Below are 21159 nucleotides of genomic sequence, written 5' to 3' on the forward strand. Positions count from 1 at the left end.
CAGTATCTACCTTATTTTCTAGCACTGATTCCAGTCTTTGTGACTCACAGAAAGCAGTAAAACCTTTCTTTTCTCAAAGAGCCCATACAGATATGCCCCAGTTTGTGCAATAAATGGCGCCTGCAAATGTATGTGTTCTATGCCTTTGTGAATGGCTTTATATATTCAAGACACATTAGAAGACTTGGCTATTTCAAAGAAACTTTGCAAGTATCTCATTTTTTAATGTCATAAGCCATTTTGATTTAAGATCATAACATCTCTCTAATGTATTAGCTTATGAAGATCCATTTTGTGCTTAAGAAGTTTAATTAAAGCAAAATAAAACTATATTTAATAACATTCAATTGCCTGAAAGTTATTCTAGAAATTCCTAATGTATTTCTAGAAAGTAGCTTAATGTCTTGAATAAATACCAAGTTGTCCATATCAAACTGATTGACAACTTAATTAGGAATAAATGTCACTGTTACCCATATTTTTCTATGTTTTTGTTTTTTCAAAAGAAAACATCCACACAGTGAAGGGAATCAGAATCTGTTTTTATATCCCTAGAGTTATAAACATTTGTATCAAAATATTTACAATTATAGTATATGAAATACCAATCTATTAAGCCAAATACAGTACTAGAACAATCCACCATTGTAATGCAAATTACATGACACATTAATGGCACAGAAACAAAGTAAAAGACAAAAGAATACATGGTTCACTCCAGTCATAGTTTGACTTTTTAACATAATGCGAGTAGCTCTTTTGGATATATCGGATATATAAGTATACTTCTGCACATAAGGCAGCCTTCTATAATCATGTCATAATTAAGTGGTAATTAAAACGTTTATCATCCCATAGTTTTTGCTTGCCAACCTCTCTACCTCCAGCCCAGAGAATTTGGTGGTCTGCCCTCAATATTCCCTTAACCAGAATGAACATAGAGAAATACACTTAGTAAGAGTCCTTTTACTTAAATACCAGCCATCATGGCATAAGCACTCCCCTAAAAAGGAAAAGTAGCTAAGAAATGGGATGAGAAGAGAGCTGGGAAAAGAAAAGTAGGTATGTAGTCTCAGATTCTCCCTAGGGTCGATTTTCTCAAGGTGATAAAGGAACTGTCTTCCTAAAACTAAACCCCTTAGGCAGAATCTGAGATGGCTTAAAGTAGCTGCTCCAAGCCAGAGCAGTGCCTGCTTAACCAGGGAATAACATACTACTTCTAAGTCCTATAAAGAAATGCTCTGTGGCAACAGACAGATAAATTACCATCTGACTGGGCACCATAGAGTTTTGGGGTTTTCTTTTCTTTAAAGAAAGTATCTGCCCATCACCTATATATTTTTTTTTATCTCACAGAAATTTTCTTACTTTCCTGGGAGCACAGGCACTCTGTTCTTACCATGACTTAAACATAGTGTGCTTAACACTTCACAATTACATAGCACCTTTCACTCAAGGGTCTGTTGTTTGATTTTGTTTGGTGTGTGTTTCAATAAGCATCCAGAATTGTCTTGCCTCATCTATGAAGCAGGATAGGCAGGTCTTCTGAAAGGTGACCACTCCAGCCAGTGTCACAAGCTAGAGTTGCCACTGAGCCTAGGAGCCCTGATCCCCAATATGGACAATAAGATAAAACATCTGAAAAGTTTATCATTTACAGGGAGAGTAACAGATTGCATTACAAGGAGCTGTGTCTGTCTGTCTGTCTCTCTCTCTCGTTGTATACCTAAAAGAAACATTGATTGCATGGAGAGGGAATCCTAAAATCATAATCCTAATATAGCATGGTTGTAAGACTGCCCCTTGATCCCATAATTTGTGTGGTGCTTCCACCACAGAATCGGTCATTAGTGGCTTTACAGAAACTCCAGAGGAGCCACCCTGGCTCTAAGCGAGAGGCCTAGTAAAGTCCATAGCAAGAAAACTTCACGAGGGAAGGCTGTGTGAGGTCTGGTCTGGGCTCTGGCCAGCCCCCAGACTTCCACTGAGAAACCTTCTCTTTCTTAGTTTAACTAACCCACCATCTTGGCTTCATGACTAGATATCTCTTCCTACCATTTTGTCACAAATACCACTGAATTCCACAGAGCTAAATATCTGTTCTAAAGAGGGATAATGGCTTGCCGGCCCAAGCCCTCCCATGGGCTCTTCAGACTGGAATGTGATGTTTTGCTTTGGGTCAGGATGGCGGGATGGCTTCCAGGCTTAGCACATTCAGTACAAAAGCACTGTCTGCCCTCCCAGAACTTGTACCGCTATTTTAACTTGGCGCAGTAGGTCTGAGGACCACAGTGCAAGACCCAGAATTCACCCTCGGAAGTGGAGCCAGTGGTGTGGCAGCTGGTAGAGCCCCAGGCAGTGTGTGTAACTGAGAACAGCTGGAGTCCCAGTCTGGGGCCGGGACAGCGGCTCTCTGGCCCATATCAAGGGAGCATCGAAGTTCTAGCCAACTACTGTTTCCCAAGGGCAGGGGCTTGACAGTAGAGAACCTCCTGAGTAACAGTTTGGGTTTCAGCCTCTCCCCCACCCCTGGGCCTCCCTCTCCCCCCACCCTTGTCCCTCTCTCCCACCCCCTCCCCGGTTTTGGCTTTTCCTGCAGAGCAGCTTTCACTTCCCTCCCAGATTCCACGGCTTCCTCCTCCCTGCCCCCCACACCCCCATCAGCTTCAGCCTTATTTCTTTCTCAGGACCAGGTAGAGAATGCCAATGACGAAGCTAAAGCAGAAGCAGATCCAGGTCAGGATGAAGGAATAGCCGTGGTGACTTCTGGAGTAGAAGTTTCCCTTGTCGCCCGCATAGTGATGAGTGTAGATGGACACCCCAACCAGAATGCATAGCCCTGCAGGGGGAAAAAAAATTTAGAGTTTTTTTGTTTGGTTGGTTGGTTGGTTGGGTTATTGGGTTATTTTATTATTATTATTTTTTTGGTTCTTTTTGTTTTGTTTTGTTTTTGTTTGTTACATTAAAACCAAGAACAGGTTTTATAATTTTTTTAAGTGAAAGGAGGGGAGATAGAGAGACAGACTCTCCCATATACCCCAGCTGAGATCTACCTGGCAACCCCTATCTGGGGCCGATGCTTGAATCAACTGAGCTATCCTCAGCACCTGGGGCCAGTGCTCATATCAACTGAGCCATTGACTGTGAGAGGGAAAGAGAGAGAGAAGGGGGAGAAGGAGGGAGATGGTCACTTCTCATCTGGCTCTGACTGGTGTCAAACCCAGTATGTCCGCATGCCAGGCTGACACTCTATCCACTAGGCCAGCTGGCCAGGGCCAGGTTTTGCAATTTTTTAAAGATCTTATTTCCCTCCTATCCAGTGGGAAAATGAAATCTGGTCATTTGGCCCCAAAAGGTAGTTCTCTTGGCCTGCTCTAACCCAAGTGTGGTGGTCCTATTGGTAAATTAGAGGTGTCTAGGCTCTCACATCTGCACTGGGTTGTGTGGTTGCAAGTGGGAAGTAAAACACAAAACCTCATGCCCACGACCCAGCACGTGTAGGCAGGCTGCCCGGAGATGCAGAAGAACATGGCATGCCACTAAACTGTGTGTACTGGGGAAGAGTGGCAGGAGGATGAGAGCGGCAGTAATTGTGAGCGTTGTGGCAGTGGTTTCATTTTTTGAAGACTCCCAACTGGTCGGCCCTCTTCAAGCGTCTTATACACAAGTGCTGCTGGTGGGCGGCCTGCCAGCGGGAGCTGCCTCAGAGCACCAGGCTGAAGCCGATGAGGGTTCTCAGCCAAGCAGCTCCCAGGTGTTCGTTCTCAAGAAGAGAACAGATAACAAGAGCCATGTGCTCATCTGTTCAAGTTGCCAGGAGCACCCATGGTAAGATCTACCAGAAACCTTTGCCTGCATAAACTGGAGTCTGGGCCTGAGATACTCACAGCACACCAGCATGGTGGCCCCTGAGAGGAGGAAGCGGTTTCCCTTCTCCATGGTGAAGAGCTGGAACACGAAGACCACGAGGGAGATGACAGAGAAGATGATGGAGAGGATCATGAAGGCCTGAACGGCCTTGAGCGCATCTGCGGGCACAGGAGGAGGAGAGCAAGAGCGTCAGGCCAGTCAGCTCCCTGCAGATGGGACGTTGCCCCATCACGGGAATCGCAGGCACTGAACACAAGGTCTTTATACATACCGTCATTGGCATAGACCAGGGGAGCATCGCAGTTCCCTTCCGTACAGTTTTTCCAAAGACCGACGGATGCTGTTCCAGCATTGGAAACTACCCAGACCTGCAACCAGGAGGAAACAAAAGGATGTTCAAAACTGGACCCTCTGCTTTAAAAGGAGTACAAAGTCAGCTGGGGGCAGGACCATCTTAAGCAAGACACCACACTTAGCCATAAATATGGCTGTGCAACCCATCTTTTGGTGGAAACAAGATTCGACTAAAACTGAAGGTCCCAAGAGAAAAGAGAGAAGAAGTTGTGACCAAGGGAGAAGCAGCTGGCTCTCCTCTCTGGGCTCCACATTCCCCATCACTTGAAACAAGGGGGGTGGAAGAAATCATTAAACCACAGTGGTTTAAAATTTTAAGGTTCTAAGAAATGGAAACCCTGGATGAGAAAACTGGTTTCAAGTGTGCACAATTCAAACACTCCATCCAGATTGTGTCATGTAAAGGCCTGGCCAACAACAGGTAAGGAAAAATGTTCTATTGGAGTTAAATAGAAACACCAGGGTAACTAAGAAAACAGCAATGAGTCTGGGTGTGAAATAAAACACCTTCATGCAAACAGCAGAATCAAACTTTGATGAGCACAACATGCAGTCATTTCAAAGTGAAATAGTACATCAAGAGCTTCCCTGTGGGGGCAGCTGAGAGTGGGAAGGTGGCCAGAACATACTCCCTAAGGCACACCACGGCGCCAGCTCTCCTTCTTACTGGGCCCCCAAAAACCTGTTGTCCTTCTGGAATGGAAAACAAACGCCCAACTGTCCACACAGTGTGTCTGTTAAAATGCCTATTACTGAAAATGCAAGGCCGAGGACGTGCATTTTGCCTGCTCTTGGTTCCATATTCATGACTTTGGCGTCCGTTAGTTAATACTGTTTGAAGTCGTTTATCACACCGGTTACCTTGAGAGACTCAGCGGCCGGGATACAAAACAGCTGAATTACAGTCTGGAGGAGGCCGCAGTCATGCTTACGTGAACCTGGCCTGTCCTCACACTCACCAGTGTTGGCAAAGCCCTTCTACCCATTTACCATTTAATGGAAACAGGGACTTAAGCAGTCTCCGAACTGTCATTTGCCCATCTAGAGACTGGTGGCCTTAGTTTTTGTGTCCAAGGAGCTGTCCTGTTTTTTTTTCTGAGAAAATCACAAGAAAAACAAACTAGCAGCAACAAACTACCTCTAGAGGGCAGAAGAGTTCAAGATTCAGAGGGAAGGGACTTGCTACCTCCCTAACATTTTTCTGTTGTTTTGAGTACGTGATAATCCTGAAAAATTCCACGTTCACACGCTACTACTCTCTGCTCAGAACTTGAACTCGTCAGTCTGGCAACCAAAGCTTCTCATCCCTTCATTCCCATTTCTCCTTCTAATTAAGGTTCCAGAAGGAGGGGAAGTTCTGGTCCTGACACCTGAGTGTCCTTATTATGCCCTGCACAAAGCCTGTCCCCCCACCTGGGTCCCTTGGCGAGCACTCCTGCCTCAGTGTCTCCCTGCTCTCCTTCCACTGTGTATCTTACGCCAAGAGAACACCTGGTCATCCACCAGCCCTCCAGCTCCAACCCAGCTGAGAAGACGCCTATAGAGACTGAAGAAGCTTCATTGAGCCCTCCAGCCTCTAGAGCTCATGCACCCCCTGACTTTTATTCTCCTGTTATTTAGTTTTTTGAAGTGCAAGTGTGTGTTTATTTTTTTTCCCCACAACTAAGCTGAAATTCATGAAGGGCAGGGACTGTGTCTTTTGTAGCCCTTTACATAAATATTTAAATAACTCCTGAATGAATGAATGAATAAATAAATGAACAAATGAACATAAGAACATTACTCACATTGGCAATAGTAGACACAAATAGCATAATCACAGTGGCAATGTGGACCACAAAGATGCCAGCCAGTAATACCAACATCTTGGCTTTTTGATGACTTGGCAAGTGCAGGAGTCCTGAGAAGAAAGGAGAAATCAAATGGGAAACAAAAGGTTACTGCAAGATTCAAGAAGAGAATTCACCTTTCCCACACATGCAGACTAGCTGCTAAAACCTGGAGCTGCAATCAAAACCATTGTAAATTCCAAAAAACAGTTAGCCTGGTTCCCTAAGTGCCTATTTGTCTATTTACATATACTAAATAAAACACAATTCTGCATCTTAAATATTTATATACCCATCTCTCTAATACAGCCTGTTTTAAAAAAACAAACATTTTATGGTAACTGTTAATATTTTATTTTGTGTTTTAGAGGCCAAAAATAAGACTTGGATTTTAAAGGCCTTTGGACAACTATAATTTCCAGTGCAACAATGTCATATAAATTTCCATTTCCCACTAGGGAATGTCCCGGCCTCTGTCAAACTGTTCATCCAGGAATTTTCATAGAAATGGGTGCCTTCCACAGAATAGCAGCTATTACTCAATGCCTATAGACAGAATAGGCTACTAATTTGATCCCAGGTGAGATATAAAGTGTGAGAGCTGCAACTTCTATTATTACAATGCTGTTTGATATTCAATAATTATAACAACCTAATTATAATTTAATGGTCTGATCACCTACTTATTGACTCTTTCAGACCTGTTTTACTGCACCTGAGCCCTTGGGCTGTGTGTGCCCCATGGTAGAGAATCTGCTATTGGTCTGGGAGTCTTATTATATTTCCTAAGACACGGTAGGACAGTTGGGGGGCTTTAGAAGTATACAGCTTGAGAGACCACCAAATGTGCTTTCTACTTGTGCATGACATTTACACAAATTCCAAGCTTTCAAGACTCAATACAGAAGACAGGCAAATGCATAAATCACATAGTGGGAGGATTGGGAACTAATATAGATCAAGAATGTGCACAGATAAACAAAAGTGTTCAGCCATCATCTCAGCAGTGCAGAAAAAGAGAGCCCATTGATCATAAAACCCAGAAAAGAAAGGGGGTGTAAAGGATGCACACGGGAGGTTATTCTGATTTATGTCAGTTGCAGGCGTGCTTTGTCTTGCCTGAGACAGTGACAAGAGGTGCTGGCTCCCAAGGACTTCAAAGCAAAGGACTCTGGCTCATTCACACCCTAGGCAGGGTGGACTCGTGGACGGCCCCGCCTCGGGTGGGGATGCCTCTGCACATCCTGCGATCCTCCCACCTGTGTCTCTCACTCCACCTCGTTTAATTGAAGCTTTGAGTGTGCTTGAGCCACTTTCTTATTGTGCCGGGTATTTACTGGAGAGCGCTAATCCTATCGTTCCAGCACTTCAGGTGCCTTTTATCTCCACTCAGGAGACATGACAGTGCCCTCTCACAGGCCAGGAGTGAGGGGCCACACGGGCTTCCACCCCCACCCCGCTCCCACCAGCCTCACCCTTCTTCCCACCCAGCTATTTTGTAGGAATTTGTCCAATTTCATCGCGAATGACAAAAACGATGAGGTTTCTCCTGCCGCCTCAGGGGGAGCACTTCGCAAGCTTTCGTGTCAGCTATGAGTACATTCAGATTAAGTTTTGCTTTTCTCAGGTTTTTGCACAATTTCCTGCTTGACTTGAATGCACCGTGAAAAGAGGTTTCGGAAGACAGGTTGAGTGAGAATCCTAAAAAGTTATTTGACCCTTTGGCCTCAGTTTCCTCCTATATGAAGTTGGGGGAGGAGGTTGCAAGACCAGCTGTACAGGGAAATGTGAGGGTTAAGTCGGATCAGATACGAGAAACTCCTAGCACAGTGCCTGGCACACGGCAGTTGCTAAGGGGGTTGCTCTGCTTGTAGTTACTATTATTATTGTATGAAACTGAGTAGCTATTGCCAGCCCAACCCAGTCCATCAGTCACCAGGCTGCCCCATGTTAAGTGCAAGTAACAGGCGACCTGCCATCTGGTTCACAAGGGCGTGTGTAGAAAATCATTTCGGTCCTACTAGAAATTGCCATTATGACTAATCCTCACCGCTTCAGTGGGGAGACCGCTAAGAACACACCCTCAGGAACGAGGAGGAGAACGTTTGTTCTTCCCAGCCCTGCATTCCCTTGGAGGTTCTGCAGAATTTTCTGTCTCTTGGTCAGCCTGATTTGCACCTGCACACACTCTCCATTTTGATTATTTGAACATCATTGCATTCCAAATACCCTCTTCCCCCTGCACCCCCACCTCGGCCCGTCCATGCACCCCTGGGGCACTCGAGTTCCTAGCCTGCAACATCTCGCTTCTAATCTAAACCACAGCCCCACCTGATCATACTCCCCTGCCCAGCATAGGGAGGAGGGAGGGCTGGGGTGGGAGAGGGGATCAAGCAGAGAAGCGACAGTCTTTCATCTCAGGTTTCCAGTCACCAAAGAAAGGAGCTCAGTGCCTTGGAATTGCGAGTGTTCTTAGTGTACAGAAGACACAATGCTCTCTGCTTCTGGCTGCTGGACACAGCCAGAGGGAGAGGCCATTCAGCTGGAGCGATGACTTCAGCTTTTCCCCGCCCGACATTCACCAGGTCTTTTAGTGTCATCTATTGTCCGCGTAGAGGGGCTCCCATTATTTCAGTGGCCCTCCCAACACATCAGGAAACAGAATGAACTCTATTCTTAAATTTCTGGCTTGGATCATCCCTAGTTACCCAGTCCTTGTACTAACGACTCCTCAGCAGAGAAACCTTCAGCCTGAGGAGGGGGCGGGGGAGAAAACCCTTGTGATCTTTATGGACAACAAGTGACACCTAATAGGTGAATGTCTGAGGGTCCCACAAGTAGCAGAGCAGAGTGGGTTTACATAACAGCAGACTCCATTCTCTTGACTTGCACCCACCCATCACTTGCAGTGTAGTTTACAGGGAGCCTCATTCCTGCCCCTTCCCCCACCCCCAACCCTCCATGTATCTTGTTACATACACAAGCACTGAAAAGAAACCATTTATGAGCTTTTATATCATTAGAAGTATTACTGCTGCAACTTTCTTTCCTGGCAGTATACTTCACTACAGCAGTAACTGATTTTTCCCTCACACCTCTCTAAAGTGCTATGGACGGCACTCTCCAGTGGAAAGCATACCCCTAGTCAGAGCTGGGCAAATGGACCAGGGAGTAGATGAGAGCATGGCAATTCTGCATGCTTGGCTTGCAGTACCTGCCTCTCTCCAAGCAGTTGGTGCACCAGGCATTCTCAGTTTGTCAGTTGGTCATTGGGAACTTCCTTACCATCAGGGTTATTTGTGGTGCTGGACTCTCAGACCCAGACCGCCAGAGCTAGTCAACTTATGGGGTCCTTAAAGGATAGGATGTCAGCTGGCTGTAATATGTGGGATTCCAGGAATACATTTCCCCACCCACAACTGCAAGCAAGTAAGATCTTCCCCTTTACCCTCACCAACCAGCATGCCTGGGACAGATGTGGTCAAGGCTGGGTGGGAAACTGAAAAAAAATATAGGAGGCATGAATGTTGACTCTAGAGAGACGTGACTGTTAAGAGAAATGGAGAGATGCAGCTTATTGGCACACATTGGTTCTTGTTATCCCCTCTTAGTTCTTCTTTCTGCCCTAGCACATAAGCCTGCTAGTTCCCTTTCTACCACCACCATTTTTGTTACTGACCATGCTTCTCCTTTCCTTCCCACAAAGAGAAGCAGTCCCTTTATGCACCTGTCCTGGATATAAACCTCGCAACCACTGGCCATTCTAGATTTGGATTAAGTTCTTTGCTAATAGAAAATGTATTACAGTTAGTATAAATGACCTGAGGAGGACACTTGTCGGCAATTGGAGCTGTAAATGACTACCTCACGTGGGCGAGGGGGATAATTGCCCTCTTCAGTTGTTACATTTTTATTGGTTTCTTTACTCCCTCTTATAAAGCCCCAGCATCCCACACACACACACACACACACAAATGAAAGAATCAAAGGGACATGGTTTTGAGACTGCCTTGCATTGCCTCTTTGCTTTCATTCGGGTAGCCTAACACTTTTAAGGTCTTCTGACCATGAGAAATTAATCAGGCCCTGTGGACACCATTGTTTTTGTTTTGTTTTGTTTTGTTTTAATGAGCAACCAATACTGCAGAGACTTGAAAAATAACTGATTTCTAAAATAACAGTAAGGGAGTTTAGATGTTGATCATTTGGCTCCATGGTTGCTAAGCTCAGGGTCAGAGAACTTCTTCCCACCATGCTGTCTGTGTATTTACTGAGCAGCCACCAGAGTCTGGGCAATCTGAGGTACAGTCATTGGGGGCAATACAATAAAATAAAGTAACCAAATCCTACTTCTCCAGCAAAGGAAGTGGCAGGAACCCTGGGCTTGAGTCATGGAAGAGCTACCCCGTGCCTGGCGGCATAGCATAATCAGAAACAGGGAGGCTGGGGGCTGTGTGAGCAGTGGGAGAGTCCTGCAGAGCTCAGATGCCTGTGATTCATCTGAGAGTGGGTGAGATTCTCTCAGACAAAGGCAGAGTGGAGACAACCTCTACCAGATGGTGCAAGAGAACTTTCTGGGAAGCCTGTGGCTCTGGCTGGCTAGAGAAGGGAATTTGGTCATTTCCCTGGCAACCAAGGATGGCCCAGGCTTTTCTGGGGAGAAGAGAGTAATAACAGCCAGATACTAAGTTCCCTATTTCTCCTTCCTCTCATCCCAGTTTTATTGCCCAAAACATCAAACACAGTCAGGCCATGAGTTCTTCTTCCATTCTTTATCTCACATCCAATCTTTATTTCTGTTGTCCAGTTCAGGTCCTAGCCTGGACCATAGCATCAGCCTATTCCCAAGACCCTTTCCCTGAACTTCCCCTCTAATATGTCCTCTATACTGCCAGTGTGGTATCTGACCATGTTACTCCTCTGCTCAAAGTCCTCCAAACTCCCCACCACTAGGAAAGAGACTCCAAACACTGCATACGCACTGGTCCTGGTCATCCTAGGAATTTAGGGGATCCTAGAAATTTGGTTTCAAAAAGAAAAAAAAAGTGTTCTTTCTCCGGAAACTACCTATCAAATTCTTTTCTAAAAGCTCAAATCCTGCCAACTCTTGGAAACCTTCTCAGATACAGAGCTCAGAAGTCATCATTCCATCTGCCTCCCCGTTATTCTATAGCCCTTTATTAAACCACTAGTGGCAGCCTGCCTCATAACAGAGTTATTTTTGGAAGTGTTTGATTCCCCATCCCAAAGATTCTAAGTTCCTTAAGGGAGAGTCTTGTGTATAATAGGAACCAAATAAATATCTGTTCAGTGAGCAAATAAATATTTTCTCCTTGATAGAAAAATAATCAACGTCAAAGTGACTAAATGCTTTATAATAAACAACAGGAATCGAGAGGGAAAATGTTTTCCTTTTTAAACATACATAAACTTTTGTCCTTTATTATTTTTAGACATTATTTACATATTACTATAACTATGTATTGAGCATCTGATCACATGCAAACTCTATATTATATATTCCCATATAAATACTTATGTAAACACATGAATATTTCCTGAATGCCTTTGATATTTGAATATGTAGGGTATATATGTGCCTTTTATTCCAGAGGAAATAAGTAAATGCAAATATAATATCTTAAATTTCTAAACACATCCTCTTCAACTTAAAGAATCTCTGGACTGCAGGAGGGCTTTAAATTTCCTCCCCAGTACATGAAAACTAATTTCAAAGCTACAACAAGAAATTAAATCATGCTTAAATTCCTCTGGTCACAAGGAGCTCACTACCTACCAGACAGCTCCCCACCCCCAATTAGGAGGGTCCTTCTAACAACACATCAGAGTCTGCTCTGGGCAAAAACTACCCCTGAACTTAGTCCTGCCCTTTGTCTAGTGCTTCTTCTTCAGCCCTCTTCGAAAATGGTTACCTTTGCAAAAGAGCTTTCAGTTTACCAGAGAATTAGCCAGAAGACCTCACCTTAGATTCCCAAATCTCATCCATGTTAAAATACAGTCCTGAGATGACTTGACTGCTAGCCATTACTCTGCTTTTCGTTGGTTGATGGTTTTCCAACAATGACATCCCACTCTCTTCCTGGATAACTGCAAACTTTGATGAAAGCTTTCTCACACCATCTGACCAAAGACATGCTGCTGCTTCCGAGGTGCAAGAAAGGAGAAAGGCCAAGCTGTTCCTAGTCATATGACCTCCATGAGTCAGCCCAGGTCACTGTGCCATCTTCCTCAGCACGACGCCCGAAACTTCGGCTGCTACTTCTCCCTAAGGACACCGTTTAAGGCGTGGGACAGGTGTCCTCCTAACCTTCACACGTCGAGGTCACTTTGCTTTTGTTGGTTCGTTTGATGTGTTTATTTCCAGCTGAGGATCACTTGGGTTGACAAAGTGAATATCCATTCCACACAGAAGCAGAAAAGGAAATGACTCTCTTTTGGGAGTAGCCGTAGAGGATGCATCCAGAGGAGGAAAGGGCTGGGAATAAAGTCAGGCCAGTGGATGAAACCTTGGATGAGTTTTTCTGGCCATTGTTATTATTGTTTTATATCAAGTGTATTTTCCATTCTAAATATTGTTTTTGCGTAGGGGTGGGAGAGGAGGCCATCAATTCCTCCGTGGGAGACGTTGTGGAGAAAAAGGCTCTTAAAGAACCGTTTGCTCCTGTCTCGGAGTATCTGATGCTTGCTGTGGGAGGCGAGAATGGCGTCCTGCACCTCACTATGTACACATCACACCAGGCCTGAGGTTTTTCAGTGCAGGGAAATTTTTATAACCCAGAGAAACATCAGCCATCAAGCAGCAAAAGCAACGGGGATCTACATGCTCCAAGGAAAAAATCTGTTTATTCATGGTCTTGGGGGGAAGGGGACTGTATCTCCCACATGTGGGCTGTCATATATGGGAGTTATTACAGAAAGGATAGTATTTTTCCAGCACTGGTATAGACTAGCATAGACTCTCTCATAGTTAGGGAGGAGGAACCAGGGAGTGGTGGTGGTGGGGAGGGGGGAAGCAAGCATGTTATTTAAAAAAGAAGAAAGATCACCTATTAGAAAACCAGCTTCTCATAAAATTTCAGCCTCTGACCAACTGCTGACTTTGGGAAAATCACAAACCTCTCTGGTCAGTGGTTCCTAGAAAGACAGCACCTAATGGTAAGGCGCGCACAGATTTGCAGTTCAAATCCTGGCTCTACCTTCTTTTTTTTTTTTTTTTTTACAGAGACAAAGAGAGAGTCAGAGAGAGGGACAGACAGGGACAGACAGACAGGAAGGGAAATGAGAAGCATCAATTCTTTGTCACAGCACCTTAGTTGTTCATAAGGTGACCAATCGTCCTCCTTTAGGGAGGACAGTCCTTCTTTTGTAAGTTCCATCCTCCCTCGTAAAGTGTCCTCCTACATGTCCTCCTTTTTGATATTGGAAGACTAATCTGTAAATGTCCGTATTCAATAGATGCAGAGTCAATCCAGTGCATGTGATGTAACATATTTGTATCTAAATGAGTACTTTTTTCTTATGATTATTATTAAAAATTAGTAGGCATGTAAGCATAATTACAATATAAAATATTACAAATGTTTTTATTGTGCATTTATCACATTATAGTGTATTATTGTTGCAATGAATAAAATGTTTGTTTTATTTACGATATTGTTTTCTTCAATTTATTTTTGTCCTCCTTTTCATTGTAAAAAAGTTGGTCACCTTATTGATCATTGATTGCTTTCTCATATGTTCCTTGACCGGGGGGCTACAGCAGAGTGAGTGACCCTTCACTCAAGCCAGTGACCCTACACTCAAGCCAATGAGCCCAGCTCAATTCGGCAACCTCGGAGTTTAGGATCTGGGTCCTCTGGGTCCCAGTCCAATGCTCTATCCACTGCGCCACCGCCTGGTCAGGCCACTTTCGTTTTTTGGGTTTTTGGTTTTTTTTAATTTCTGTTTTACCTAAGTATAATTGACATAAAAGTGTAAGACATTTAAAGTATTCGTCGCAGTGATCTGCTGACTCCACTGCTTCTTAGTTATGATCTATGACCCTCATGGGTTGATGTGAAGACTGAAGGGCTCATGCCTGGCACAGAGCATTTATGGTTGTTGGTTATTCTTTTTGTTTAATTATGTAAAACAAGAGACTTGGGCCAGCAAAAATGGGCTTTAAGCTTCTCTGGCAGACTCTGAGGATCAACAGCGACACTAAAGCCAAGCAAATAGCATGAATCTTGTTTTTGCAAATGCTCCCAAGGAGAATAACGCTTCTCTCTTCTTTCTCCTTGTCCACGATCGTCATTTGTCCACCCAGGGTGGGGGTGAGTCAGGGCCACATCTGCAAAGCCTGCGGCCAGCCTCGGGCGGCCGAGAAGCCAGACCCTGCGCATGCGCCCAGACGGCAGCCAGTCAGGCCATCGGGCGAGGTCTCCTGGGTGAGGATGGAAGCTTCAGTGTCTTCTGACAAAGAGGTGTGTCTGGCAGCCAGAATGTCTTCCAGGGAGAGGTTGCCAAGATAATAACCAGGGTTTGGGTAAAAAAATCAAGGTGTGTCCTGGCCCCAGAGGCGCTTGGGCGGGTCCACAGTAGATGGTGGCCACGTGCTTTAACCAGCAAAGCTGCAGCCTTGAGGGGCAGCAGCAAGCCAGAGGGGACCCGGCCGCTCAACCAGAGGTGCCCAGAGAGCTCTTGTGGGACTGTGGGTTTTGTTTCACTTTTTGAGGGCAATTGGTTGTTTAGAAGTTCAGAGGCAGTTAGGTTGTTCAGTCCACTATCCTGAAGAAGAGAAGACACCCAAGTCCCCAGAGAGACAGCAGAATCAGAACTAAAGCCCCCCATCTCCTGCCACCTGGGCCAGGCCTCTTCCCCTCCTGTGTGAGCTCTCTCTTAGATTTGGCTTAGGCTTCAGCAGAACTTCTAGAACTACCCTTCACTCTGTTCTTCCTGTTACCTCCTGGCTAATCAGAGAGTCAGCACAGCCCCTCCAAAAACAAAGGGTCTTTCAAGGGCCACCGCTTCTTCCCACCTGGCCACCAAAGGCCCAAACCCATCCCACACTGCAAAGCCTGAGAGAAGCTTCAAAGGTTCTGTCCTGCCCCCCATGCCCAGCACGGAGTCCCCTCCCCGCTGCAGCACGGAGCAAAGGGAAGTTCTGAAGTGGGAACACACCCAGTTGCCCAATTCATTGTTTCAGGAAAGTAATCCTCTCTCCAAAGCCCTGTCACCAGCCCACTGAGCAGAAGCCTTTGATTATAGGAAAGAAATCTAAGTATCAAGGACCTCATTTTGCTCAGCTCTGATCTGATCTGATCTGATCTGATCTGAAGTGTCCGGAAAATCACTGCCCTATTGGCAGAAATATTCCATGGAAACACAAGTGACAGGAAGAGGGTACTGACCAACATTTGTGCCTGAACAACACAGGATTCTTCACCCAGCACAATGAATGGAATATGTGACCCTAAGGGCACTGTCCCAAAACACTGAGGGTAGGTGGTCCCCAAAGAAGAGGGGAGGGACTTGGGAGTAAAAACACTGTCACCTTCTGTCCAACTCTTTCACCCCTTTGGTCTTTCTCTTTCCACTTGGCGTCTGCACAACCCTCGGGCCCCGGGGAAGCACACACAGTCCCTCCTCTGCCCTTTCCCCCAGCACCTTCCCTCCTCCTCTCAGTCGGGTCCTCACTGGCTCCCATCCACACCTAAACAGCCACACCTCCACGCTGCAGGGTCTCTGTCCCTGAGGAGAGGGTGCAGCTCCTTTCCCAGGACCTGCTCAGTTTCTCCCAGAGTCTGGCTGGGTCCCTGGCTGATCTGTCTTAACAGGCTGAGATCGCCTGCCCTTCCTCATCTGAGCTAGCTTCTTTGTGTTTCATTAATCAACCTCGTCCCTTTCTTCCCAGAGCTGGGTGAGTGCTCATTGTTATTAGATGATATATAACCTGTGAATACCACACCTAAGGACTCTCCGAGTGGATGGAGCAGGGCGAACTGCCTGGGTCCTCAGTCCTCTGAAAGCCCTGTTTCAATGCAAGCTGTTGCCTCATTTCACTTTTCTACCAATTGTTATAAACTATTAGCATGAGCCAAGGATTTCTCAAAACAGGAATGTTAGGTCCTTAGAACAATAGAATTTCAGAGCCAAGGGGCCTTGGATACCACCAAGTTCACTTCCCTCGATTGAGAGGACCAGTGACCTGCCCGACTGGAGTCCCACGGCGGAGTCGGACAAGACCACACAGCCCCTCGGTCCCTGCTCGGCCCTCTAGCCTCTACTCCAGGTTTCTGCCACCAGTTTTAACCTATGCCTAAAGAGTCTCCATTTCACTTACCCTGACGGAAGAAGGAATTCATGAAATAGGCTCAGAAAATACAAAAAACTGCCACTTCCACATAAAGCCACTGGTACCAGGGACAGAGGGATCCATTTTAGTTCCAGGAAAGGGCCATTTATTTCCACAACAGGGGAGAAAATGTTGACCTACGTATTTTGTTTAAAAGGAAGAGAAATAGCAACCTCCATGTGGGTGTGCAGTTTTAGCTTTATGCTTCTTAGCGGTGGATCTTCCAGTTGAATTGAGAGAAATTATTTTACCCAGAGTGCTAGGACCGGAAGTGTTACAAAGTATAATCTTGAGACATGTGTGTGTGGGGTGAGGTGTTGGGAACTCAAACGACTAATCGGAACCAATCAGAACTATTGGGCTCCCTTGATTACTGAACAGAAATCAGAGTCATCTGGGCAGAACTGGGAAAAGAACTAGAAACGGGAAGTTTTATGGTCAGAAGATTCTAGTTCTGCACTGGTTAAGAATGATGAGCTCTCCTCAAGGGACTGACATCTGGGTGCCTGCCAGCATTAGACAGAGGTTAGTACACTGGCAGCCTGTTCTTGTGGTTACCATGACAGGTGGTAACAGTGTAAAGGTATGGGCTATATGAACTATGGGCCAAGTTAAGGGGCAACCCCCAGAGGGCCAAGTTAGAGGCCTCTGTGTCTGCTATTAAGCTGATTTAACCATGACCTTGTGGGTAGCAGCTGGATGTGTGTCCCTGAGTATGCATATCTGAGAGTCCCCAATGTCTCTGAGCTTTCATATATACACGTGGTCAGTGAAAGAGGAAACCACACTCGTGTGCAGAAAATGAAATACAATACCTCGGAATCCAATCAGATGGCTATGGTTTACTATGTGCCTAGTTTCAAAGCTTCAAAATGTTTCCTGCTCCTCTGGCCAGGTCTCGGGCAATATTATTAATAATAATCAAGTTTTATCTATTAAATATTAAGTAAGGGTTAAATGTTTAGAGGGTAAGGAGTATTGTGTGGAGCCACAACAAAAACAAACTAGTTGTTTTCTGGGTCACTTCAGGACCGCAGAATTGGGAACAAAAAATAGGAGTTATAGAGAAACCAATTTTGCTGGCTTTAAGAGACTCTAATAATTAGAGCTATCCAGTGAAGGGAGGTGAGCACAGAGGTACATTCTGAAGTACCGAGTACCCCCTACCCGAAAGTTTAAGGAAATGTCAAATGGCCGTCTGTCCAGCATGGTGTAAACATAAAATTTTTGCATATGATGAGAGAATGAAAGAGTTAATCTTCAAGATCCCTCCCAAAATGAGAATTTAATGAACAAAATTAAGCATAATATATTAATATAACTAAATTTATCTTGCACCCCTTCCTGTGGCCATTTTCAGATGCAGTCCCCATCCGGCTCTGAGGAGTCTATGAGACGGCCGTTCTGCTTCTTCACACAGGACCCAGTGATCTCAGTGGGTCCAGCTTGAACCAAAACCCACGGAGCCAGCCAGACCAAGTCACGCGGCTCTGCATCCCCAGGATGGTCTTGGGGAAGCCCATCCAGTAATGCGCCCCCAACCCCCAGCCTGGATATCCCTCTGGGAACTGCAGGGGCCCCACACCCGTCTCCAAAGGGAAGCAGGAAGAGTTGAGAAAGCCACAGTAAGTCTTTCCAGCGGTTTGTGGAAGGATATCTTTCCTTCCTCAGTGGTCTGCCTCGTACTTCTGGGAGGTAGCCAGCGTCTGTGCTGGGATGTGAACTGCTTTGGGTTTGGTCCTTGATGGCCTTCTGACAACTCCCAGGACAGTTTAACATCCTCAAACAAAGTACAGTCTGGGGGGTCCTCGGACCAGGATGCCAGACCGGATGTCCTGCAGCCCTCCAGACAGCCCTCCGCCCTCGCCCCATTCCTTCCAGTCTGGGGTGGAATTCGATCCTCCTCAGGAGGGTGGGAGGCAGCAAGGGCGGAGAATGCAGCCCTCACAGTTCTGCTTGTCAACGACTTCCAGCTGCAATCTAGAAAACTAGCTGCATAAAAACACTCTCTCATGACTTCTTGGAGGAAGAGGGGAAAGCAGGAATCAGAATAGCAATTTTTTCCCCCTCCAATTGCCCTCAGACCCCAAGAAATAACATGCAGCCTATTCTCTCATTTAAAAACTACAGTATAAATGAGAAACACCACACAAACAATGCATTCCATGATGGTTTACACCCCCAGAATTTTCAGTATTTTCTATTTGCTGACTGGTTACATTAATTTATTAATTTTAACCTGCACAGAACTAAAAGATCTGTGCTAACTTCATAGAATGCCATTACTATCAACTTAATCATGGCTTCCCTAATCCACATTCAGGTAATCTGGAAATAATAAACATTTAAGCAAACAGGGGAGTTCTCTGCATCTTAAAAAGTTGCTTTTGCATATAGTTAATCATCCCCCTGGGGCAGTTTTACCAGGAGCATTGCCTATGCAGTGTACACAGGCTGATTGCATTTAAGTCTTCTCTTCCAACAGACTGTATTTCTAAAGGAAAAGTCTAATTTCATCAGACAAGCTGAATCCTGTCATTTTCCCCATCTTGTTGGGGGGGGGGGGATCTACCAGTATCTATGTTGAAATAGGCCACACCTCAACCAAAATACTAACCAGAAAAAAAAAAGCAAACAGAAATTACCCCTCCTTCCTTTCTCCAGATTCACTTTGTGATTAGCACGAGTGTTTGCATCTGTGCAACCACAATTTAGAAGCATGAGAAGATAAATGTTTCCAAACAGTCACTGCCTGCCATGCAGAAGAAGTCCACATCCACCTTTAAAAATTTCTTTTATCACTTCTGATATACCAACTTTTCACTGAGCCCTACAATTCAGCTGTTTCTGAGGGGCGGAAGCACAAAGTCATTCAACACTTTTGTTAGAGAAACAGATGAAGTTCCCCTGCCCCACCCTTCCCCCCAGTTCCAGCTCCCCTCTTGTCTCTCCCAGCTTGCACATCTGCCCAAGGAGAGGAGGAGACCTGGAATCTGTATCAACCTATTGAGTCCATCAAGTGAACCCCTCCCGTGTTTTATTTGAAACACCAGTTGCTTCTCTCCCTCTCCGTTCTTTCTCTCTCTCTCTCTCTCCCTCTCTCTCTAACAGTTTTCTTTAAACAAAACCCACCCCTCTTCCCCATCCTGTGGGGAGAAAAAACACTCAAGTTTAAACAGAAGTGAATGAACAAGCAAGTAGTCAAAGCAACAGCAAAAATAACCTGAAAAGCAGCTCTCTAACCACCGTTACCCCAAAAAAGACCAGCAACCAACCCACAAGCAGAGACAATTCAAGTCCCGAAGCAATTTGAATCAAAATGGAGGAATGGAAAACATCTGGCAAGCTCAGCAAGTCGTTTCAAAGGTATGTAGTGTTTCCTCCATAAAAACTATCCTGTCCAGGTGTGTTCCAAAGTCCCTGCTCCCTTCACATCTTCAGAGCAAGAACCCAGGAACTGCAAGACTTAATCACAACCCAGTCCTGCTGATTTCCCTGATCCCCCGCCCCGCCATCCAAACACATTTTTCTGAACCTTATGGAAAAGTTGTTTCAATATCCTTTTTTAGCCAAAGTTTCAAGCATTTATTCAGTTCAAGGAATCACAGAAAAACTGCAAAGGGAAAAAGCAAAACTTAGATGAGATCAGAAGGAGAGCAGTGGAAAGGAAAAGAGTTCTCAGAGTGTCCCCACAGCACTGGGAGCTGTCCTACCTGAGGTTCTCAGCGATGGAGGTGCCTTGACTGGCAGGAGCTGGCAGCTGTCCGGTCAGGTCAGTCGTCCGCTCCTCTCGAGGTTTGTGACCACAGTGAGGGGAGGGACCTGCCTCCCGAGGTTATAAGTTTCCTGCGCTGGTGTGCTGGGGTGTGTGATGGGCGGTTTCTTTTCACTGTGTTTTAAAGGAGTTTCTATGAATCAGTCTGACTTGAAAAAAATTTTTTTGTTGGTAAGCTACGCCCTGCTAGGTTGGCAGTCAGTCAAGAGAGGCTGGGAGTGAGCCATCTATTCAAAGAGCCTGTTTAGGCTCCCTCTGACTCAGTCACCCAGACCACAGTGGAAAAAGGAGTGACATTGCTTCAAATGAGTAATAGGAGTCACACAAATAGATCTGTTTACTGAAGCCCATTCCCTCTTACCAAAAAGGAGACTTGGTTACCATAGGGATAAGGCAGAATACACCATATCTGACCGAACTTTCATCTGGGGAGGGAGAGAGAAAGGGGCAGTGTCTTGCTCATTGAAATCCTCTCTAATCATTGAAGGGGGAGTTCCATTCTTCCTCTCCCATTAAATGCATCAGCTGCTGCTCACAATCAAGAATGATCAGATTTATTTCTTATTTACTTCCCTGCCTGAACCTGGTGCACTGTCCTGTAAGGTGAGGCCCGGAAGCGGAAGGGGACATGCCAGGAGCCCAGGTAACGCTGCCTCTGAATGAAGGAGCACTGTTTGGAGAGCAGACTGGTTTATCAGTACACTCTGAATGCCCAGGTGGACTCTACATATGTGGGAGGAAGTCCTCTGGAGAGGAACTTTGCTCTCTGATCTCCATGCACTAATCATGTGGACCTTGCTCTACAATTGACTTTCTTGTGCTCGGCCAAAGCATAATCATCACACCCTCCGTCACCACTCCTCTCTCACTCAGCCCTGGAGCCAGGAGAGGCCAGAGGAGTCATCTAATTCCACAGCCAAAGCATTCCAGGGAAAAAGAGAGCCCAGATGCCTGAGTTCAAGCCCAGCTCTCCCCTT

General features: G+C 45.5%; 1 protein-coding gene across 2 annotated transcripts; it reads right to left on the minus strand.

Annotated features, from left to right (window-relative positions):
* Positions 1–873: 873 nt before the first annotated feature.
* EMP1 (epithelial membrane protein 1) lies at positions 874–20274 on the minus strand. 2 transcript variants are annotated; one of them, XM_066355465.1, is made up of 5 exons: positions 20121–20274; positions 6012–6124; positions 4142–4238; positions 3888–4028; positions 874–2839 (listed from the first exon to the last, which is right to left on the minus strand). In XM_066355465.1, exons 2-5 carry the CDS (start codon positions 6087–6089, stop codon positions 2673–2675), a joined length of 483 nt encoding a protein of 160 aa, XP_066211562.1. In that variant the 5' UTR covers positions 6090–6124; positions 20121–20274; the 3' UTR covers positions 874–2672. The 2 variants fall into 2 exon arrangements, with proteins under 2 accessions (XP_066211562.1, XP_066211571.1); XM_066355474.1 differs by having other exon boundaries at positions 6012–6105; positions 20101–20269.
* Positions 20275–21159: the final 885 nt, after the last annotated feature.

The sequence above is a fragment of the Saccopteryx leptura genome, chromosome 1 (assembly GCF_036850995.1).
Source record: "Saccopteryx leptura isolate mSacLep1 chromosome 1, mSacLep1_pri_phased_curated, whole genome shotgun sequence".
Classification (NCBI taxonomy): domain Eukaryota; kingdom Metazoa; phylum Chordata; class Mammalia; order Chiroptera; family Emballonuridae; genus Saccopteryx; species Saccopteryx leptura.

Coding starts and splice junctions, on each gene's coding strand:
- EMP1 (XM_066355465.1), bottom strand. CDS start 6,089: ATGTTGGTATTACTGGCTGGCATCTTTGTGGTCCACATTGCCACTGTG. Junction 4,239..6,011: donor TTGTGTCTACTATTGCCAAT/GTGAGTAATGTT, acceptor TCCTGGTTGCAG/GTCTGGGTAGTTTCCAATGC. Junction 4,029..4,141: donor CCTGGTCTATGCCAATGACG/GTATGTATAAAG, acceptor CTGTGCCCGCAG/ATGCGCTCAAGGCCGTTCAG.